Raw genomic sequence first — 24,700 nt, 5'->3', positions numbered from 1 at the left:
ACCACCCTATCCCCCAGAGCAGGCACCCCTTGCACAGACAATTCCCTCTTTCTTTGCAAACTCTCTAAAACGGTCGCTCAAGAGCGGGCCATCCCTTGAACCCAACCGATTACAGTTCTTAAAACAATGTCCCGGTAGGAGGCCGAGCCACTTCCTGCGATGTGACTGGGCCAGAGTCCCAAGAGTCAATTAGTAGAACGGGGTGCCCGGAGTAGGGTCCTCGATTTCCCGGCAATGGGCATCTGCTCAATGCGTCCGCATGCCCCAGCTCTTTCCAGGTCGATGCTGCAGTTTGTAAGAGTAGGCGGCCAGAAAAATAGTCCATCTGGTCAGCCGGGTGATAGTGCCACTGGCGTTGGGCGGTCGCCAGCCAGTAATCCCAATAGCGGTCTGTGGTCAGTGATAATTTCAAAGTCTCTCCCAAAACGTATTCGTGAAATTTTTCACCCTGACACTATTGCGAGAGCCTCCTATCTAGCTGGCTGTAATTCCTCTCAGCCGGGACATCGTTCGTGAATAGAACGCTATAGGGGCTTCAGTGCCGCTTTGGGAGTCTGTGGCTAAGTACAGCTCCTACTCCATAGGGGACGATCACAAACCAATACTAACGGCAGTCTGTTGTTGTATTGTATTAACAGGCTATCGCTTGATAGCAAACTTTTACTGCCTCAAATGCCCTATTCTCTGACTTCCCCACGACCAAGCAGTGTTTTTCCAAGCAATTTATGCAGCGGTTCAGCAACGGTTGCCTTGTCTTTTAAAAACACGGCGTAAAGTTTACCAGACCCAGGAAAGCCTGGAGTTCTGTCTTGTTTTTGGGTGCTGGGGCTCTCTTTATCGCCTTGACTTTGCTCTCAGTGGGTGAATCCTTTTTGTCTATTCTATAGCCCAAAATTCAACAGATTCGACCCCTATCTGACACTTGCTTGCTTTGACTTTTAATCCTGCCGACCTAAAATGGCCAAAACTTTCCTTAACCGCTTCCCCAGTTCTCTTAAATCTTCCCTGATACCAACACATCATCGAAATAGGGTACGACTCCGGTAACCCTTGTAGGAGCCGCTCCATCAAATTTTGGAATAGCCCGGGCCACACTCACCCGAACTGTAACGGGTGCACTTAAAGGCACCCGGTGCGTTACAATGGTCTGGGCTTCAGCTGTGCTAGCATCTACGGGTAGCTGTTGGTACGCTTGTGCCAAGTCTAATTTGGCGAAAACTTGTCCGTGCCTAGTGAGTGCAATAAGTGTTGCACTACTGGAACTGGGTAGGCGCTCTTTTGCAATGCTTTGTTCAAGGTAGCCTTGTAATCAGCGCAAATTCTTATGGACCCGTCTGGTTTTATAGGGTGACGATTGGCGTCTCCCATTTGGCATGGTCAACTGGCACTAGTATCCCTGGCTGACTAATTTATCTAACTCTTTGTCGATTTTAGGTTTGAGTGCAAAAGGAACCCTCCTTGCCTTTAACCTAATGGGAGCTATTTGGGGTCTAAATTGAAGGAGATAGGGGTCCCTTGTACTTGCCTAAACGGTCCTCGAATCGTCTGCGAATTCCTCCATTAGGGCGTTTTGCAGGTTGCATCCGCTCCGTGGACGCCAGTCACCCCATTCCCAACGCCTGAACCAGTCTAACCCCAGCAAGCTTGGCAAGGTTCCTCGACTAACGTGATGGGCAGGGTCTTTTCGTATGTCCCGTGACCTCGACGGTCGTTGTCCCTCGAACAGGGATGCGGTTGCCCTGGTAATCCTGCACCCGGAGCCGTTGTTTCTGTAGCTTGCGCTTTGCGATGTGCGGCAAGGCTTTCACAAAAGTGTCCCAGGACATGATTGTTATAGCTGATCCTGTGTCTACTTCCAGTCGGCACGGTACGCCTTCAATTGTCGGGTTTGTGAAGATCTTTTCTTCGATGCGGGTAGCTGCGTGGTCTATGGTAACAGTCATTCGGTTTGACTTCGCTCTTTCTTTCCTGGCCAATCGCGGTCGCCTCGCCGATCTCGCGCTCTGATTGGCTGGTTTGAAATTTCGGAATGTGGGGTTTGCATCTCTGACTCAGAGCCGCTCTGATTGGCCGATTTGAATTTTCGTGGAAGGTTGGGGTGCTCGCAGACTTGAGCCAGGTGCCCTTCCTTTCACACCGCCGCAAATGGCGCCCTGAACTTACATCTTTGGCGCTGATGTCGCCCGCAACTTCCGCATTCCTCCGGTCTTCCTTGTCGATTTTCCGTGTAGTGGACTTCTTCCTCCTCTTCGCTGGTTGACTCACGATAGGTTTCTTCGTGGTGGACTGTGCTCGGCTTTGCGCCCGCCATCGGCGTGAGTCGCTTTTGTAAGGTGTCTGCTGCATGGTTGGACATCTCATGGGCTCTGGCTTCGTCCAGAGCGTTTGCCAATGTCAGGTTGCTCTTGGCTAGCAACCGTCTCCTCAAACGGATGTCTCTGACCCCCCGTATAAGTTGTTCCAGCAGCTCTTCGTCCAGATCGCGGTACTCGCAATGCTTGGAGGCTTGTCTCAGGGCTGCCATGTAGTCGCTGATAGACTCGCCTTCTTGTTGCCTGCGCTCCCCAAACTCGCATCACGAACGATTTGGACGGGGCTGGTGCGTAGTGATTCTTCAGGAGGGTCTGAAGGGTCTGCCACGATACGGAGTGTAGCGGTGTTGGCTCCGCTAGAGCTTCTGCGACGGCGATGACTGCGGACCCACAGTGGCTTATGAAGTAAGCCCGTTTGCGGTTGTCGGAGACTCCCTGTAGCTCGTTTGCCTCCAGGAAACTTTCGAAACGGGTCATATATATTCCCCATGTCTCCTGGGCAGGGTCAAACGGAGTGGGTGGCGTGTAGCCGGTCATCGCTGCATTCGCTATCACCTTGCTGGGTTTGATTCTCGTAGTGAGTTCAGCTCTGTTCTGGTGCTCTGCCTCAAGATCCCACCTTCGTCGCCAATGTTATGTTTGGGTATTGACGAGGCAGGAGACCAGGGTAGTGACAACAGCTCTTTAATATAGTGTGACCCAGCAAAACTTCTGGAGAAAAACCTCTCCTTATATACACTTCAGCCAGAGGCTGCATCCAATCAGAAGCGAGATACTTCCAAATGACTCAAACTCAACAATGATTCCAAATGTGGCTGCGATACCACTTATTGTCTCAATTGTATGCAATAATTATTCTGCCTTAAAACAAAAAAAAATAAATGGTGGGATGGAAGGAGTTTTGAACGTGCTGCATATTTTTGGCTTGGCCTTCAAAAGCCTTTTGCTTGCCTTGTGACAAGAGTCTGTGTGTTCTTCTCCTTTGTCGTGTTCTTTTTAGAAGGCTGAAGGTTTTAACATGAGCATCCCAATGCCAGGTCACCCTGTGAATTTTTCTGAAACAACCTTGCAGCAAGCGCAAAAGGATGTGGCTCAGCTGGAAAAGCTGATTGATGGCCATGATGTCATCTTTTTGCTAATGGACACCAGGGAAAGTCGATGGCTGCCTGCTGTCATCTCAGCCAGCAAGAGAAAGGTATTGCATGTACATTTCCCACAGGCAGTTCTAAAACGGAAGGGGAGGGGTTGGCAGTGACTTTTTGTAAACATTTTCACTAAGCTTACAGAACAGTGTTTCTCAATCTTGGCAACTTGAGGGTGTAGGGATTCCTCTCATAAACGTCTTCAGTCAGCATACTGATCAGGGAATTCTGGGAGTTGAAGACCACGTATCTTCAAGTGGTCAAGGAAGAAAAACACCATTATAGAGTTTATTTTTTACATTTACTGGCATACAGTGTTCTTCACTGAAGCTTAGACCAAAGATTATGTTGATGAATTTAAGGCAAGTAATTGAGGGATGAGGTTGAAAACCTTAATTCCATTTCCTTATTTCCATGTATATTGAAAGTTTAGAAAGAACGACTAAAAATGCTATTTTTCGATATTTTTTTCAGAAAGACTATTTTTTGAATATTTTGAAAAAAATAATTGTTTTAATAATTTTTTAATTTGATGCTTTTTATCATTGCCCTAATAAATATTTGTAAAGCATATGAATTCCATTCAGCAATAAATATGGAATCACTTTATCATTTTAACACTGAAATGCATATTCTGCTATTCTAGGTTATTGGCCTCTGCTTTTGAGCAGTTCCTCCTATCTGAACTGTAAAAACCTACAGAGCCATGGAACTGTAAAATAAGAAGAGGCCTTGAAATTTTGTAATCAAACCCCTGCTCAGGGGAAGAATCCTCAAACCATCCAGACAAATGACTGCCCAACCTTTGTTTGAAAACCTTTAATAATGGAGAGCTCAGCATTTCACATAACAGGCAGTTCCATTGCTTAATGTTTATTGTGGTCAAGAATGTCCTTATTTTGAATTTGGGCCTTTCTTTCTGTAGCTTCCATTACTCCTCATTCTAGCAGACCCATAAGAAAGAAATCCCCAGGCATATAATCTAATTAAATCTGAATCTGTATTTATATTTATCAATTATTGGCATTTCAACTTGGTTGTGGGTGTTTTTAAGTAGAAAAGGGGATGAAAATGTTTTAACTACATTATATATACTTAAAACAGTATTAATTTTCTTTGTCTAATGATACTTGTCCTCTCCCCATATCATGCATCCTTTTCAAAACTACACTAATGGATCAGGGAATCTTCCAGAGTAGATTTGGTGAACAAATGATACAGAGGCTATCTGACTTGAAAGATAAGCTTTACTTATGTAATCTTGGCTGATCGTTTTTATTTTTTAGCATTTTGCTTATTGTATATGCTTAAATTTGAATATCACTTTCTTTGCTTTTCAATATTTGCACAGCTGGTCATCAACGCTGCTTTGGGATTTGACACATTTGTCGTGATGAGACATGGGCTAAAGAAACCAAAGAATCATGAAATTGGAGATTCCCCGTGCAATAATTCTTCTGGCTCAGTTGATCTTTTAGGATCATCACTTTTTTCAAATATTCCTGGCTATAAACTTGGTTGCTACTTCTGCAATGATGTAGTTGCACCAGGAGATGTAAGTAGAGCTTAAGCAAATTTGTAGTACTTTTCTTTGAATTTTTTTCCCCTCCTTCTCTGTATTAGTATAATAGTAAGAAAAATCTGGTTAAGTTTTTTCCCCACTACAGGAAGACTTCTACTGATGTGGATTAGGGGTGACTTAAAAAAAGTCACCACTGCCATTACCTCCTTAATGCCACCATAATGACATAAGAAAAGTATTCTAGAAAACTGCATATATCTAAAGAAAGGAAAGGATTGAAAGCCTTTTAGCAATTCCAACTTTTCTGTAGAGTACCGTTGATTCTTAAAATCTTCTCTAGGAAGTGGAGGACCCTTTTCCCAGTTCCACTGGGAAGTGCTATCTTGTCAGAAGAAGGAAGAGGACTAGATTCTGATTTTTGGCATCAGTGCCTTTTTTCCCCTTGCAAAACAAAGAGACACCAGTATTTAAGAGTAGGGAATGGGATTATTAGGAGTCCTTGGTGCTCTCTGAGCTTGCTTGATTTCTGGTAGACGTTTCATTACCCAAACTAAGTAACATCATCTGTCTGTTTGGGTAATGAAATGTCAGTTTGGGTAATGAAATGTTAGGAAGAAAACAAGCAAGGTCAAAGAGCACCAAGAACCCCTCGTGTCAACTCTAGCTACAAATATTCTCCTTTATTAATGGGATTATTAGCTGGTAATTGGAAAGAGAACCGTAAATCACTATTCTGTATTTTATTTAAAAAAAAAGGTGTAAAGAGAAAAAAACCCAAATGTGTCCTCTTCCTTTGCAGTCTACCAGGGATCGGACATTGGATCAACAGTGTACGGTCAGTCGACCAGGATTAGCCATGGTAGCAGGAGCACTTGCTGTCGAATTAATGGTTTCCATTTTGCAACATCCAGAAGGGTAAGCCACCATTGTGGAAAAGAAAGTAATATTTTAGAATGTTTGTTTTATTGCACAGGTTCTTTCTTGAAAACATTGCCCTTCTGAAGATCAGTCGGATAATTTTGATTTGGATTTTATTCCATGTTTTACTTAGTCAAAACATGATGAATGTCGAGTTCTTCCGTACAGAAAGTTACGTCTGTTTCTCTCCTCCTCCTTTTTGTTAGAGGCTATGCAGTTGCAAGCAGTAGTGATGACAGAATGAATGAACCTCCCACCTCTCTTGGGCTTGTGCCTCATCAGGTTAGTAAATTGGAAAGTAATACAACTGTGAAATTACCCCTGAAATCAAGTGGCCTTATAAACCCCTGCAATGGGCAGCCCTCTAGTAGTAAAAAAATAGAGAAATGGTTGAAAAACTATGGATGATGTGATTCATGGCTTCAGGTTAAGTGTTCAGAATGATATAAATTGAGAGGGGAAATCAATTTAAATTTAAGAACACATAGAGGTATATTCCAAATGTTAGCTATTAAATAAAGGTCAGCTTTGTACTAAGGTCACAAATAATGGATAAGCATTTGAAAATACTCGTTACCTTTCATTTTGTCTCAGAGACCAGTTTCTAATTTCATTTTAAACCAAGGCTTGATAAGGAGCCCTTTTCCTGTTGCTTTTGGAATATATTTTCAAAAATAAGCCAGTTTCAAAGCTTAGTTAAGGCTGGCTTCTGAGCCTGGCTTGCTTACAATATTTAACTGTAGCTTTTTCACTGATAGGAAACTAAAAAGATCCTGATTTATTTTTTCACTTGCACAAGAACATAGAGTTAGAGGCACAGCGAGCATTTGAAGTTCCAACAGCCCCTCCCCTGTTGTTGCTTGTAAACACAGCCACATTTTTTTTTATTTTGTCATATCAGTATATATAGGCATTAACATGAAATGAAATAGCTATATAATATATAAGCATATATATGAGCATAAATATGTAATAACTATATTAATTGGATATAACGAAAAGAAACAATAGGACAGGAACGGTAGGCACTTTTGTGCTCTTATGCACGCCCCTTACAGTCCTCTTAGGAATGGGGTGAGGTCAATAGTAGATAGTTTTTGGTTAAAGATTTTGGGAATTTGAGAAGAGACCACAGAGTCAGGTAGTGTGTTCCAAGTGTTAATGATTCTGTTACAGAAGTCATATTTTCTGCAATCTAGATTAAAGCGGTTAACATTAAGTTTAAATCTAGTGGTTGCTCTTGTATTATTGCAATTAAAGCTGAAGTAGTCTTCAACAGGAAGGACATTGCAATAGATGATTCTATGAGTTAAGCACAGATCCTGTTGGTGGCGGCGGAGTTCTAAGTTTTCTAAACCTAGGATTTCATTTATAGCTATTTGCCATGTCCCACAATCACATGACCACATTTTTGCTGAAAACCAGCATTTACTTCCAATTTTCAGCAAAACCGCCCCCATAGTGACACATTGGTTCACTTAACAACTGCTGTGAAAAATGGACGTAAAATCAGGTGAAGTATGTGACCAACCTTTACAACCTTCGCAACTTATGACCAGAATGCCCAAACTCCATTGTAGTTGTAAGTCAAGGACTACCTGTATTTAGTAGTTAATTCTTCCTCCTGCATCATCAAGCACACTGCTTATTCACATCCTACTCCTCTTGGTGTTTCAAAGCATGATTGGTTTACTTCAGAACTTTGAGGGCATTTTATTTGTTTTTTTTTTTAACTATTTTACTCAACAACGTAAGTTGTTGTTTACTTGTAAACATTTTGAAAATGATGTTTTTGCTTTGTTGCACAAAGAAATGAAATGAAATTGGTCCTGATGCTTTTCCCCTTGTAAAAAATTCTGATCAGTAAAAATAATGTCATTTTTCTTGGAAAAATCACTTGCAAAATGAAGTTTAATTACATTACAAAATCTCATTCTGTATAGTCACTCCTCCCCCTACACATTGTGTCAAGATGTAATGCTATCCGAGTTGTCTCTGTAGATAACATATCCGTTTAGAATTAATGCTGGGGGTGGGTGGGACGGATAGTCTTTGGTTCAGAACTTTTTGTTTTTCTTGCTTGTATGAATTAAGAGAAATAGAGATGGTGCACCATAATCTAATTAACTTTCTCTTCTTCATTCATAACTATATTTTATTCTTATTGTTTAAAGGTCTCCTGCTCTGCATCAGAATCTTACTATCTGAATGCTCAGCAAGTTTCCAATTTAAATACAAATGCATAGTGCCATAATTTTTTTAAAAAAAATAGGTTCCCTGTCACTTAGCATTTCCTAATTTTTGTGAGTTGCTTTTGGCACAGTTATTTTACATTCTTTGATTGTCACAGCATGCCCTTCTCTGTCACACAGTGGCTACCATGCTCTCCCACTAAGGAAAGCAGGAAAAGGACAGCATACCTTACTTAAGCAACCTGAGATTCTAAATAAATTGATGGTATGTTTATTATTAGAAAGTTACAATCCCTGATGTGCTTAGCAGTCACTCTAAGTCCGTGATGGTGAACCTATGGCACGCGTGCCAGAGGTAGCATGCAGAGCCCTCTCTCTGGGCACGCATGCCGTCGCCAGCTGCTCTTCTGGTTTTCGGCATGCAGCTGGTCTTTGCATGCACCGGAGCATTGGAAACCTGAAAACCAGCTGACCAGTGTGCATGAGCGCACTGGTGCTCCGGTTTCTGGTGCTCCGGTGTGCATGCACGTTCCAGTTTGGGCACCCGGTGCCGAAAAGGTTCGCCATCACTGCCCTAAATCATTTATAACTTCGTTGGAGTTATTTTTGAGCAAGCATATTATCACTGTTCGATAATTGTGAGAGGGCTTTAGCAATAGCAATAGCACTTAGACTTATATACTGCTTTATAGTGCTTTACAGCCCTCTCTAAGTGATTTTACAGAGTCGGCATATTGCTCCCAACAATTTGGGTCCTCATTTTACCGACCTCGGTAGGATGGAAGGCTGAGTCAACCCTGAGCCTGGTGAAATTTGAACTGCCAAATTGCAGGCAGGCAGCAGAAGTAGCCTGCAGTACTGCACTCTAACCACTGCACCATCAAGACTTTATCCATCCCTAAGTATCAGTTTTGGCTTACGGAGGATCCTGGGCTAAAATGTATTTGACTGAGTTGTGTAACTCATATTGCTCTACATTCCAAACCACTGGCTCTAGTTATTCTTGACATCTCACATATATTTAGCCTGGATACAAACCTGGTGTCCATGATCACCATTGGAGTTCTTCCCAGCCACCCTCTGACAAGCAATCAATGGGGGAAGCTAGAATCAGTGCAATAATTTGCTTAATGTTCTTGTCAAAAAAAGACAAGATCTTTTTGTCTTTTTTTGACAAGGGTTTTTCCCCCCTAAAATTGGATACAACTCACTTAACCATCAGATCGCTTAATGACAGAAGTTCCAATCCCAGTTGGGTTCATAGGTTGAGGACTAATTAGAGGGCTAATTAACCTCGCATGGTTGCAGCTATGGGCAATGTTTATTCCTAAAATCAAAGGACGACCCAAATTGTAATTAAATCCAACAGTACCAACAAGAGGAGAGCCAAAATCAACATAGCAATAGATCAGAGAAATGCTATAGAAATGCTGTTCATAATTAATGAGTCTTCATAGTTTATAGGGGAAGTAAGAATAAAATTGAAAGATGTACAGAAGTCAAACCATAAAAGTTGAGATGGTGATCACAACCATATGATCAAACTCCCAACTCTTCTTTGCACGCCCCATACATGTAAAAGGTGGGGGAGGAGCAGAGCTTGGATCACATATTTATGGCCACCTTTTTGGTACCTCCTCCCCCTCAAAAAATGTGGCTACTGAGGAGAAAGGATTTGCTTGATTGATGCTGCTATTTTACCCATTCAGAACGGAATAAAAAGATTGAATCCTTTATTGGCCAACCAAATTATATCACCATATTCAGTGGGTGGACTTGCAACTGATAGTTCTGTAATATTTAGAATTGGCTAGCTTTGAACAGCAGGAAAGTAAGATTTCTTTTTCTCTTAAGAATTAACCATGTGGGTACATAGTAACAGCATTTTCCCTTACTGCTCCTTCAGTCCCTTTCTGCAAGAGGTTTATACTCCAGGTGGTGCTGTGTGTCTGTCTACAGAGAAATCACACTACAAGCAGTCATCCAACCTGAATAACCAAGCCCTCAGTTTCTGTAGAAAAGGCCTTCTTTCATCATCAGATCTGTGCACGTTGTCTGCATTTTCTGAATAACATGGGACCTGAGAAATTTAGCCAGGGCAATACTGTTGATTTCAAAATGCTGCTATACATCCCTTGTCTTGACAGATCCGAGGCTTTTTATCAAGATTTGATAATGTTCTTCCTGTCAGTCTGGCATTTGACAAGTGTACTGCCTGTTCACCCAAGGTAAGTTTTGTATCTGTGTACATGCTGTGTATATGTGTGTCTGTCTGTGTGTGTGTGTGTGTGTACACAGAATACAAATGTTCTGTAACTAACAATTATTTTTATTCTTCCCCCTATGCTTGTTTTTGTGTACAATTTTGCATGCAAACTTTAGAGGTTTAGATGATGATTTTTGAAATGTGAATTTCCTCAGACGTGAATACTCATCTATCCTTTTTAGCAAATACAATTTTAGATATTTTTGGTTCAGATATTAAAATTCCAATGCGATTTATGGGCCAACAAGTGCGAAATGATTGTATCGGTATAGAATGTCCTAAAAGATACCATCTTTCATCACTTCTAAGTTTTATGTGGAATAAAATAATTCTTGATGCTTTCACTACAACTTCCCTGAAGATGGGCTCCAGCACGGGTCCGAAAGCTCAGACAAAACCTTTTCCAGTGACCGACTCAGATTGGATCCTGATCTAATATGTTCAGAGAAATATTTGACATATTCACATAATCTCCTAGAAGGTGGTTTTTCAAAGTGTCCATTATAACAAACCTCATTCTAAACTCAGATGGCGTGAATGTATTGATTATGACTTAGACAGACTCTAAAAACCCCTTTACTATCATGGCATGTCAGACAATTACAACAGGTGTATTTTTTAGGGCAGGAAATCTTCTATATTTCATTTCAGCACCGAAGATTTATCATATTTGTCACATTTGTAATGTAATTATCCTTTGGTTAGTCTTTGAAAACAATAACAACAAAATCAAACAATCACCCTCCTTACTTGATTTTGGTCTTTTGTTTTTAGTGTGGGGGGTGTCTACAGAAAAAACATTGACAGTTTATTAAAATCCTTTGCATCATATTAGGTAAGGACGCGAGCTGTGAACCAAATAGTTTAATATAATTTAATATAATCTTACTGCATCTATGAACATATACTACTCTGAAAATTAATTGTCCTTAAGATAAATTAGACATTGTAATTTAGAGAGGCTTAAGGTCAGCTAAGGTCATCTGCAACTTAAGGTCTTCTGCAACGAGAACAAAATTTACATGAATACACTACAGATTGATTTCCCTTATAAGTTTTACACAATTTAATATATCCTGAAGAAAATCACATAAAATACATCCAATCAATTGGATGTATTTTATTGGTTACAGTTTGAATTTCTTCCATAGAAAAGCTCCACTCATCTACTAAAAATTGCTCTGGTGAAATGTGTTGTAGATCAAAAAGCAGCAGGATTAGAAGTGAGAATTAGGTAGGTTAAAAAACACCCCATAGATTCAACTTAAGTTGAAATGTAATTATAGTTTACTATTTTTAATATGTTTACTTCCTATTGTGACACATTATGAATATAGTTTGGAGTCAACTTGGGGATGTAGTATTCACATTGCTAAATCCAAAATTTACCCACAGGGCACTGTTTCAAAGGAGTAAATGCCTGAACATCTATGGATATTGAAAGATTTTTTTTTTATAAAAGCATTTTATTTTTTTGAAACACACATACAAATAAACAAACAGTACATTTTTTCTGAACAGAGTATTGGCCGAGTCAAAATTTGTACAGCTTTTAGTTTTCGCCAACACCATTTTATATATTTCACTTTTTGTCATAAAATTCTTTCTAATTTTTTATTTTATTTTCCTTCTATTTCTTCTCATATATAAACATTATTACCATTCACCCTAATCGCTAATCTTAATCAATTTTTCTTTTTCCACCCCGCTCTTTACTTTTTTCAAATTGAAACCCTTTAAATTGAAATCAATCATTTTTCTAAAATCTAAACCTAACTCTAAATTATCTTATTCAAATGTTCTCCCATTATTCCCTTTTCACAATATAATATAATTTCAAATATTTTCCCTGTATTCCATCATTCCAATTATAAATATTTAGTATTCAGCAGTTTTACATATTTCTCTCTTTTCCATTTCTTTTTTTTTTATCAGTTTAGGCAAATAGTACAATACTACTATTCACTTATATATATAAATCCAATTTTCCATTCCTTTTTTATATAATTCCACATATTTTCCCTAGATTCCATTATTCCAGTTATAAATCTTAAATTTCAAACGTTTTTACAGATATAACCCATTTCCTTTTCTCTTTTCCATTTTGTTTTTCCAACTTAATTTCAAATATTTTCCCTAAGTTCCCTAAATTTGACACTTTAAACTTCCACTTTGTTCTTCTTTCTCCATTAACATTCCCCACCGCCCATTAGCTGGTGTTTCTTCACTGGGGCATCTTTTAGCAATTTAAAAATATTTCTTTTTTACCTGTGAGCTGACCAATCACTCACCCGGTACCAGTACTCCGTCCAAATCACCGCTCCTGCTCAAAATTTTAATCCAGTTGCCCCAGCTTAGTGAAGCTGCAATGGCCTCCGCCCCCACCGCCAAGTCGAAGAGTTCCTCTGACCTCCGAGGAACTTGCCTGTTTCTCTTGGTCGTCCGAGGTGCCTCTCCTTCTTCTCCGTCCCTATAGGACAGATCTGGTCCAAAGATCCCCTGACAGCGGTTTGTCAGCCCAGGCTTTCGCAAGGCTCATCAGAGCCTGCTATTCCCCAACTGTATCGCCGCAATGCTTCCAGTCGAATCCGTTGAAAGCATTTTTAACAGTCATGGAGGATGATAGTTTACTTAATTATATCAGGAAGGGGACTATGACCCAATTCCTATCTTGCAGAGTTAAAAATACAGTTTCCTTTTTGTATTGATGGTAAGGAGTAGGTAGAGAAATTAAGGGAGAAGACAGCAGTGGTCTTCAGTTATGGTCCATATCATCTCCAGGATGTAACATGTCTTTGGATATTGCTTTCTGAAGAGCAATAGTTGCAAAGAACTTTGGGCAGTGTTATGTCCATACAGGCGTGAGCAGAGCCTGTGTTTAGGCTTCCCGCAATCATTCATTGGCCAGTGAGGAAAACAGCCTGCTAAAATGGTCTTTGGTCTGATACATCAGGACTCTTGATATTTGTTAAATAGTTATTTCCCCAGATTATTCCACTCTAAGGAGTGTCATGCTCATTGTGCCCTAATTTTCAAGCATGCTGATTACTAATGTAGTGTGTAAGTACTCTTGTGTACGCATTGCTAAAAAAAATGTCAGGTATTCCTGATTTTGACTTCTATGTCATCATCTATGGTGTGAACATCTTTTTTCTGTTTCAAGTATGGTGGAAACATCGGGAAGGAGGGACAGAGTGAAGTGATTTTTTTTTTCCTTATTACTGTGGTGTTTTTAAAAGAGTTCTGTTTTACATAAATAAGTTCTTTTCTTTATATAAAATACGACTTGAGCTTTGACAGCTACATTACTCCATAGTGATCATTTTTCATGTGGTAATAATATTAAATTACTTTTATGCTGAAAAGATTGGCTCAGGGGTACACATATTTTCTTACAGTCGGAACATAACATTTATTTGCATGCCCTGCTCCAGTTTGTAGCATAAAATATGTACTGTTTCAAAGCATTGAGATTTCTGATACAAACAATGATAAATTCAGCGATCTGTTTATTTGGATTCTCTGTGGGTTCCCGCCTCCTCACCTCATGTCTGAAATGCATTTGTCACAGTTTCACCCTATTTCCTATAGGTTTTTAGTCTTTGAAATTAAATGTCAAGCTTTAAATTTCTCGGGGCAGATGGGTTTCTAACCTTTGGAGGGAGCCATTGAGGAATTATGAAATGGCTCCTGTAAGAAACCAGGTTCTTAAGTGCCTTCTATAGTTGCTACACTTATTTAGGTGTTATATCACATTATGAGTGGAATGTCAGGCAGCAGTCTTCCAGATTACTGATCCAGTTCACTATAGTAAACTCTGGATTCAATTAGTTAGAAAGAACTGGATCCCATAGCTGATTAACCTCATTAGCATACAAGAAAGACTTCGAGAAGTTGACTAGTGAAAAGACAGCATGCAGTTTCACCTAGTATCATGCATTTAATTATATGGAATGGTTTGTCAGTCTCAATTTACCCCTACAGGAACATCGAAAGTAAGCAGGTGGCCTCTCTTGGCCCTTGGCAAGCTGCCTACCCACCTGGGAAACCAACATTTTTACAAAGCTACAGTTTCTAGCATCATATTTATTTGTAAAGATGCCTTTATGGTTCATGTAGTTCTGATAGACATATTTTGCACACACAAAAATCTGGATGGCGGCAAATGTGTTAGTTTTTCATTAAAGTTCTAAACACTTGGCTACTTCTTTGGCGCTTTGGGCCAAGAGACTATGGGATATGATGTTATGATAGAAATTTATTTATTTAAAACATTTATATAGTCTCCCATTTTATATTGAACTCCGGACAGCTCCCAATCAACAACTAAAAACAAGAGATTGGCTATAATAACAAAACATTACAAAAGTGTCTATGCTGTACCTCCTTTTCCCCTCTAAATACTCAAGTGAATTAGGAAGGGGTCTGCCTGAGCCACTGCCAAAAAAAGATTGGACTGCCATTTGTCAGAAATGATGTAAGGTCTCCTGCTTGAGCGGGGGGGGGAGGTTGGACTAGATGACCTATAAGATCCCTTCCAACTCTATTAAATACTATATTTTTTCTCAGAAAAAAATTCAGCCCCTTTTGTCTAGGTAACAATTTTTGCATATTTCCATCAGAGTCGTTTTTCATACTGTCCATAAGTGGCATAGTCCAGTGCTTTCTTAAGAAATAAGCTCAACTTCCTAGATAGAGTAAGGGTAGTAGATACCATTCTAGGGTAAAAGGAGCATGTAACAAGCATCTTCACTTATACATGACTAATTTGTCTTCATTGTGTGTTCTTTGGCTGGACATACCAGTTTCAGCAGACTCTTTCGGAAGGCTCTCACAGTCACATCTTAAAATGCCTAATGCACTCCCTGGCATGGTCCAATCCACTTTCTCCACACCCCATTAATTTCTAGATGCTAGAAGGAATGCTGGGTCACCTGAGGTTGCCAATTCATAGATACACATTCAAAGAAGTGTTAGCTTTTTAATTGGCCCTAGTAATTATTTTGTCTCTTTGGATTTGCATTGATATGTCTCATTCTGGTTTCCTATTAGTAATTTTGATTTCCAACTAAGAGTCCCTCATAGAAAGTACTTCAGAAATTCTGCAAAGACTACTTACTTGAATTGTCCTTTCAGATGCTGTCTCAGTCCAAACCTCGAATTTCATTACATATAAAAAATTAACCTTTCCGCACAAAATTTCTTTGTAGGAATGTCTCCCTTTTTGTTTGCCCTTTTTTGGACAGCAGCAGCTTTCCCCCTTTCCTCGTCACCTGTGTGCCAACAATTGAAATGACTTCATTGTTCTCTTTATAAAGCTGACACTTTTGTTGTTGGCATTCAAACATATTTGGAACTGCTGTTTTAATACAGGCTTGTAATTATATTTATCTTCATTTGCGTCACACACCCGTAGCAGAAAAAATGTTCCATGCTCAAAACTCAGCTTCTTATCAAAATTCTTCCGGCTCTAAAGTAAAGACTAGTGTATATAAAGTAATAAAGCCTGGATAAAAATCTAATAAATAAAGGACAATTCTGTACGTGTGCTTCTTTAAGTGGTTAATAAAACTAAATGGAGTTCAAAGACATATATTCATCCAAGGTAGGCCAGTGTTTCAGGTACCTAAAGAATACTAATCATTTTGGTTTTAAATTTTTTTTTCTATTTCTCAGGAAGGGAGAAGAAGAAAGGGGAAGGGAGGGAGGGAGGGGAAGGGAAGGGAGGAGGGCAGATATATTTTGTTTTTTAAAATGACAGTGAAAAACCATTAGTTAAGCATCTTTTAAAAGTTAAAAGTTTAACAGGATGTTTGCCAGTAAAAGCCCTTTGCTCTTATTTTGGGAGGATTCCTTTTTTATACATCAGTGATCAGTTTCAAGGGTCTAGCTCTTACACTTCTAAATACAATATTCTTGTTTCTTGATGTTGGCTTTTACATTTGTGTGTGTGTGTGTGTAAAAATGTATGTGTGTTGAAATGATTGTCTTTTCAGATTTAACACAGCATGTTCTTCACTGATTCTAGTGATATATAACCAGTATCATAATCCATCATTTGCTTTGATGGTCTATTCTGTGGGTTTATCTTTGTTTTCTTCCATAAATTCTTGCCAGTATACCTGTCTGGCAGAAATTGGCCATATTTATTGAATTGATTCAGCATTACAGAATTCATTTTCAGAAATAGGAGATGTTTTAATATTTCTTTAACCCCACCAAAATATTCTTATTGGTCTGAATGCCAGTTTCCCCCTGCATTTACATTTGCTCCCTCAAGCTGTAATTTCTCACACCAGATATGACCGTATTTTCAAAAACCTCTTCCTGAAGAGCTTTAGGGAGCTGCAAATAGAAAGGGAAGTCAGAGAAACCTCCATCTATAGATATAGTATACAACAAGGTATTGGTAGCTGCAATTAATAATTGAAAGAATTCTAGATTTCCTCTTAGCTTGTCAGCAGATGTTCGACTTGCTGGCAGTCTTCAGAATCCATCCTGTTGTGTCTTCAGCTCCCGAGCCTGGCCTCCTGGCAGAGAGTGACTCAGAGAGTGAGGGGGAACAGCCAACAGGGCTTCCCTCTGCAGGACCTTCCTCTCTGGCTCCGCTCCAGGTCCTAGAGGCAGGCCAGGTGGAGGAGATGACGAGGCCTCTTTCTCCCGCACCTTCCTCCTCCCGGGAAATGCCTCAAAACTCAGCTGCTGACAATCAGTCCTGGTTAAATCCCAGGCATCGCAGAAAGGAGAGGTGGGAACAACAAAAGAAGGGGTGGGGCAGGCCTAGAGAGTGCTGAGTCATGGAGCCACACCCCACAGGGTATAAAAGCAGGAGGAACTGCTCTATAGCTTCTTGTGACGGACAAAAACTGACTCTTGGAAACTTTGGCTGCAATATTTTGAGACTAAGACTTTGGTTTCTGTTTATTTCTGAACTGCAGTTACGCTGGTCTGAGGAGATAAGAAAACTTATCTTCTTTTCTTCTCTGTTGTACAAATTTAATGTTTACTTCATGGAAATTTTGATTGTGTATCTTCTTTAATAGTAATTATTCCTACATTCTGACCCCTCCTCTCCCACCATTACTGCCCAGGAAGATTAATACACAATAGCACAGATTTTGCTGCCACTTACAAGGGATTTGGTATTTGGGTTTGGTGACATCTCAGCATAATTTGCAGCTGCTCAGAATGGCTGTGTTAGCTGAGTCATGGAGCTGCTGTATCTAGCAGTGTTGGCTTGTAGTTTGTCTGATTTTCTTATTATCACTGCTTCTCGGAAGGTATTTTCCCCCCACAGTTCTACAAATGTACCCAATATGTACAGATAGATGTCAATGTAGATATAGATATATGATAAGAGGAATGGGGGTACCACTGTTTTTCTTTTTTGGGTGGGAGGGATGAAGGAACTACATTAATTCATCTATATAAAGTCAGATTGCACTTTTGTGGATACTCAAACTTTGGCCAGCTGGGAGGTAATGATATTGCAATTTTGAAAATAGTAGGCCAGTAAAAATGTAAATGCGACCTTGCTTATGACACTTTGGATATTAACAGAGAAAGGTAAAGACAATGTTCATGCCATTGTGTGTTATAGTCTTGGGAAATGGAAGGCTGGTAGTTTAAAAAACCTCTTAAATTGAGAATCCTGTGTTGAGTAAATGAGTAACACATTTTTGCCTTTGAGAACTTAAATTACTAATGCTCTTTCTTTAAAAAAAATCTTTTATGTTCTGAGGTTTTTAAAAGCTTTCAGATGTGTGAATTAGATAGTCATTTATATTATTGGCAAGTATACAGAGATATAGATTACCGGGGTTAAAAACCTGAGGTGGAGAGTTTGATTCTTTTGGCTTTCTCCTGTACCTTCATTTCCACATAACTATGAAGCAATTTGTCACTGAGGGCTTTCTTACAAAAACTTTGAAGCATAGAGAGAAGAAAATAAATCCCTTCTTTCCCTTTCTTCTTTTTAAAGCCACAAATATAGTTCCTTTGATAAACCTTTTGGGGAATATTTAAAGCATCACATTGTTATGAACATGTAATCTAATTCTCTTTAATTAAAGTTGGAGAAAAAGTTTTAATTTTCAGGCTTTGGAAAGCTAGTGTTCAGATCATTAATCTTTAACAAGAAAGTCATTGTTTACAACTTACATATGTCTGCAAGACAATAATCGGATATTTTTTGTGACCTAACTCAATAATTTAGAGAAGAATTATAACTAGAAGAAAGAGGAAATCCCACTTTGGGGGTATAGAAGAGAAAGGGAAAAAAATCGACTGAATATGCAGATCTTTTGAGCAGAAATTGATTTTTACCATAGAAGTTGAGAATAGCTGTGAAGTTGATAAGACTTTTCTTTGTAAAATGATGTTCTGAACGTAAGAGGTTATTCTATTGTGGTTATACATCTGTATTGCCTCTGTCATTTATCCTTTTATAACAGTCAGTTTTTATATAATTATAGTTTTATAATGATCAGTTACAGTGCTAATCAGTTACATTGCAGAGTTGATGTAATGTTCTAATTTTCTCTTCTGTCTGGTTTGACACGGAAAGCTATGTGACAGCGTTAAAGTGAACAGTGCAAGGAGAGGATACACATTGTCTTAAACCATTAAAGCTGAAGTTGTCGTTAAATCTTAATTGACTTTTATTGTAAGTTTCTTTCTGAATATGGACTTTTGTTTCTTAACTGAAGGCACTCAAGGACTTCTCAATATGATCCTTTCATCAGTTCAGTAGTTCACAAAAAGACAATAACATTTAGAGTATAAGGTGATTTTTATACAGGTAGGCCTTTACTTACAACAGTTCATTTAGTGACCATTCGAGGTTACAGCAGCACTGAAAAAAGGGACTTATGACCATTTTTCACACCTACAACTGTTGTAGCATCCCCATGGTCATGTGATCTACATTCGTAAATTCGACAACTGACTCACATTTATGACAGTTGCAGTATCCCGGAGTCATGTGATCCCTTTTTGTGATATTTTGACAAGCAAAGTCAATGGGAAACCAGATTCACTTAACAACTTACCATGTTGGTAATTTAAAAACTGCAGTAATTCACTTAACAAAAGTGGCAAGAAAAATCATAAAATGGGGCAAAACTCACTTAACGATTTTCTTATGTAACATGAATTTTGGACTCCATTATTGTCATAAGCTGAGGACTACTTGTATTCATAGAATGGCTATTAAAAATGCAATTAAAGGCTATTTTAATGAGCAGCATCAGCCAAAAAGTTTGAAAGTCTCTGGTTTTTTTTTTTAAATTTATTTAGGTTTATTTATATTCCACCTGTAAATAACTCCAGATGCCAAACATAGGTTGCTCTTACCACCTCCTATTTTTCTCACAATAGCAACCCTATGAGGTGAGTTGGGCTGAGAGTGACTGACCCTAAAAACCCAGCTAGCTTTCATGCCTAAAACGGGATTAGAACTTGCAGTCCCCCTGTTACTAGCCTCGCACCTTAACCACAAAACCACTGGCTCTGTTTCGGAACACTTACTTTCTAACTTTTTCTGGTTTGGGTTATATCACAGGCGGATGAATCTGTTTAAATGTTTCCTTCATCCATGGTCTCCTTACTATTTGAAATAAATAGTGTTGAATGCAGACATTTTGTGGTATTACAATATATACATAAAGATGCAATTTGACATATTAAAAGTATAGCAAGTTTCAAGGCTGTAATTATCTCAGTTATGGAACAATCTTCTCAAAATTGTTTTCCTTAGCCATCTTATTTGAACCTGATAAAGTTCAAACATGCTTTGAGGTAGTCTGTTGGAGGAAAAGGACTATTTTAAAACCTATGTCTTTGAAATTGTGAAAGAATTGTCTGGAGTCTGGGATAAAGGAGTGACTTCCTTAGAAATTGAGGGGTTTAGTTTTGGTTAGAATTGTGTGAAGGTTTTTTTACTTACGGGACCGTCTACGGCCGGCCTCTATCTCCCATCGTCCGGTGCGTTCCCACAGAGAGGGACTCCTCAGGGTGCCGTCAGCCAAACAATGTCGACTGGCGGCCCCCAGGGGGAGGGCCTTCTCTGTGGAGGCTCCTACCCTGTGGAACGAGCTTCTCCTCGGGCTTCGACAACTACCTGACCTTAGGACCTTTCGCCGCGAACTTAAAACCTATTTATTTTGTATGGCTGGACTGGCCTGATTTTAAATTTTAAATTTTAATGGGTTTTAAATTTCTGTAATTTTTATGGGGTGTAATGTTATTTTAAATTTTCTGGCAAATTTGAATCAGTTTTTTAAGGGTTGTTTTAATTATGGTGTATGTTTCTGTTTGTATTTTATTTGCCTGTTCACCGCCCTGAGTCCTTCGGGAGAAGGGCGGTATACAAATTAAAACATCATCATCATCATCATCATCATCATCATCATCATCATTATTATTATTATTATTATTATTATTATTATTATTAAATTTTATTTTATCATTTTACCCTGTGTGTTGTATGAAGAACCCTATTTAGGTACTTTTAATAAAGTTCATTTTTGTTCAAATCCTGGAATAAAATTGCCTTTTAGCATGTGCCTCATGATAAAAGGCAACCAAACATGTTTGGTTTCCCCTTTGGTGTTTAGCCAGATTCAGGGTGGGTTAAGGTTTTCTTTTCAATCCTCTCCTGCTGTGGAAAGGAGAAACTGCTTTATAGCGAAAGACTGGTAGCAGCAGGGAGACCTATTTTTTTCACTTACTGTTCACTCCCAGGTGCGCTTACCTCATAACTGAAGTACTTAGGGGAGGGTCTGATTCAACCCTAAGGGCCCACATTTCCTTTATTTCAGCTTCAAAGGGCTTTCTACTGAACCCATGCAAATAAAACGATAAATCTGCAATTAGTTAACCTCAGACACATAATAGATACATTCCAAGTTAATATATATTTTAAAGGAACATTTGTGACTCAGATTAAGGATTCATAGCTTGTCAATTATTTAGTCTGCCTGTGCTGGTTTTGCAACCCTGAGCTCATAGCATAAGCAACAGAAGCCTTGATCATTTATATAGATCTGAGTGGGATAAGTGGAGAAAAACAGTGTGTCCTGCCTTGAAATTCAGAAAGGAGGAAAAGAGTTATAAATTTTAGGAAACTCAGCTAGGTAGCAGCTCTTAGATTAGCTAGAAAAGCTAAGCAGCTTCAAACCTAGGTAAATGTTAAACAGATGAGAACAAGGCTGCAGGATAGTCAGGATAGTCAAAAAAGCATTCTGGAAGAACTCCCTTCCATATTACTGCCCATGTTGTCACTAAGGATGAAACCACTTGAAAAGATACTACTTATGAAATACTATTAAATAAAGCGTAAACACATTTGTATATGATTAGAGTTAAGTTACTTATAAAAAGAATAGCCTGATTTTCATTAAAAATAACCTTAAAGCAGGATATAGCAATACAGACCAATGAGACAATATGAAATCGCTCCAATTAAAGGAATCAGCCAAGAACAACAACTGTAATATATTAAATGCTGCAGACTGATGTCAACTATAAGAGTTATTTTCTTTTTCGGTTCTGTTGAATGGTGAGATACCTGCACTCTTATATTGTAATTGTTAATAATTTTGGTATGTTTATTTGAATATGAGCTTACTCTTGAATGGTAGCTTATGGTAAAAAGTTTGCCTAAAATCATAAAGAACAGTGTCTCTTGATGCAATGTATGCAGAATGGCTGTAAATAATTTTTAGATTGGTGTGAAATTGTTTCTGGCATTGTCCGTGGAAATTTCCCAAGTAATTGAGAAACTTTAATTTTACTAGTGTAGTCTCTGATGGCACTAATCCTTTTGTGAAATTACTGCCAAATTTGAGAAGTATTTGTTAATATGCAGCTTATTTTCCAGATCTTGCAAAATCAGTTTCATTCCCGTATCTGAAAAGGCATAGTTCAGAGCTTTAAAAAAGGGCAAACAAAACATTCTGAAGCTGAAAAAACTCCCTCAAAAGAAAAAATGTAAATCATTTGAGATACTTACTGTAGATTAGTTTGTACATGATATAGAGAATGGACACAGGTATCTTGTTATAATACAAGCATTTATAATCAGAAAAGTCCCAAAAACAGATAAAGGGAAATATTAGATAGCACAGTTAACTGTAGAATTTGTTCCGCAAAATGCGATGGTGACACTAAGTTAACAGGTGCCATGTCACATGCATGGATAGTTAGGTTATTGAATTGATCTCCCCTACCTGTCACCCAGGTGTCCAAATTGTCTTTGGACAGCCTTGTGGGGTATGCAGGGGGGAAGGGAAAATAAAATCTTCCAGTGGGTTAGTTCTGTTGACTGCAAGGCATTGCGGGATATGTTGCTTGTATAGCTCCCTTTTTCATTGATTAACTTTTTAGTAGATTTCTTACCTGTTGTGAACCAAAAACATGTTTCTCCCATTGGCACATTACATGTAATTCTTGCTTACTATTTGAGGTTGTAGTAGCGCTAAATGAGAGTTACTTACAGCAGTTCCTCAAAGTTCCAGCCATCACGGTGTTCCTTTAGTAATGTGATTACATCCACCCTGGACTTCCTATGCTCATGCTGCACAGTCTGTCCCTAGGCCTTGCTATGGTCGTGCTTGCTGTCTGTCCCCTGGCCTTCCTATGTTCATAACCCATCATGCTCTCCATCCTTCAGTCTCTCCCCACTCACATGCAGCCTGCACTGGGCCTTCCCAGACCTCCCCAAATTCAAGCATGGCCTGCGGTAGACCTCCAGGATCTCTTCCACACACACACCCCACTCCTTTGTAGTATCTCCATGCTCCTCACCTTGGGTTCCCATCACTTCCCATTTAACAAACTACAAGTCTTGAGCTTACAACAGCAACCAAGACTCTCAGGATTGTCAGTAAGTCATGTGGTTACATAACATCACACTTTTTAGTGATAGCAATCTGGTCTCAATTGCCACCATAACCTGACGATTACCTGTGTATTCTCATACATTATTGCATGTGGATTTTTATACTGATTCTTATCATTTAGTGGTTTTATTTTCTTTTATTCAGTTCTTTATTGAATTTCCATAACTTGATTTTTTTTCATAGAAGTCTAAGCCAATAATTTACTGCCACCATTGCAAAGCTTGCTTCCACTTTAAAAAAAACTGCTACATTTTTAAATCTTGGAAGAAAGAGATGTTCTGGGCTTGAATGTCAAGGTAAGGCCGCCAAGAATGCACCACTAAATACAGAGTTTTCTTCCACTACCAGGCATGTGGTAGAATCCAGCATCTCTCATAAAGACTGGTTTCACTTCAGTTTTCTCTTTCTTTGCCCCATAGGCTCATTGCAATCCTTCAATGGGCTGCATCCCATGTTTGAACATTTTTTTGTGGTAGTTTCTACAGAAGTATTTGGTTACATGCCCTTTAAGAAGTAGCAAAGGTAGCTAAATATCAATCTTTGCAGGATATTTTATTGAAATAAAAATGTAAAATGTCTTCATAAGATTATTGTATTATTCAATACTGAATTTAGGTTGAATTGGTGCGACGAGAGCCCCTGATTATCATGGAGGAGGAAACCATTTTACAAACATGATGGCTGAGAAAAAAAAATGTTTTGGAGGATTTGAAAGGCAGCATGTGAGATTGGTGGGTGGGAAGATGCCTTGTATCCTATTAGATAACAGAAATTCTTGACAGATGATTCTTTGCAGTAAAATTAATTATCTAACCTTTTAGAGTTTACATGGGAATTCTGAGCTAAGAGAGAATTATCCAATTATGCCGAGTATGAAATCTTGACAATTTGGCGTGTAAATGGAGTTCAAGATTAAAACTGAAAATGTGGATAGTGTTTGAACATTTAGAAAGTAACTGCATGTAGAGGAGTTTACAATAACAAAATGAATTCTTGAATTTAAAAATCACATGTATTCACATACAAAAAAGTAAGGGGAGATGTAGATGTGTAATTTGGGTCAGTAGGCTTAGAGGTTGCCCCAATCTGCCACCTCCTTCTGTGGTAATTTATGCTTATATTCCCTTTAGATCAGGGATGTCAAAGTCAAAGCCCGGGGGCTAGATCCGGCCCACAGGCTGCTTAGATCTGGTCCGTGGGGCCGGTCTGGAAATATCAAAGGACCTTCCTGCAGTGTCTCTGCCACCTAAAACCAGGCTGTGTGTGTGGGGGGGGGGTGTCCATGGCCTGTTTTCGGCCTCCATGGCTTCCTGCAGCATTTGGCCAGCCAAAATCGGGCCACGCCGGGGGGGAGTGGGGCTTACACAATGTAATGAGTGGTTATATGATAAGATGTATGATCTACCTTTTAAATGGTGTCATCAATCCTTGGCATTTATTGTATAC

General features: G+C 39.0%; 1 protein-coding gene across 3 annotated transcripts in view; it reads left to right on the top strand.

The window, feature by feature from the left end:
* ATG7 (autophagy related 7) overlaps window positions 1-24,700 on the top strand; it is a 111,840-nt gene that overhangs the window by 27,941 nt on the left and 59,199 nt on the right. For 2 of the 3 annotated variants that reach the window (XM_058171739.1, XM_058171741.1), the window contains exons 12-16: window positions 3,313-3,507; window positions 4,806-5,009; window positions 5,776-5,891; window positions 6,101-6,176; window positions 10,234-10,314. In XM_058171739.1, the coding sequence (XP_058027722.1) occupies window positions 3,313-3,507; window positions 4,806-5,009; window positions 5,776-5,891; window positions 6,101-6,176; window positions 10,234-10,314 (672 nt within the window). The remainder of the gene's footprint in view (window positions 1-3,312; window positions 3,508-4,805; window positions 5,010-5,775; window positions 5,892-6,100; window positions 6,177-10,233; window positions 10,315-24,700) is intronic. The other variant, XM_058171740.1, reaches the window with a different exon arrangement.

This window comes from Ahaetulla prasina, chromosome 2 (genome assembly GCF_028640845.1).
Source record: "Ahaetulla prasina isolate Xishuangbanna chromosome 2, ASM2864084v1, whole genome shotgun sequence".
Lineage (NCBI taxonomy): Eukaryota > Metazoa > Chordata > Lepidosauria > Squamata > Colubridae > Ahaetulla > Ahaetulla prasina.
The sequence above is the reverse complement of the archived record's forward strand: the minus strand, read 5'-3'. Positions and strand labels throughout refer to the sequence as shown.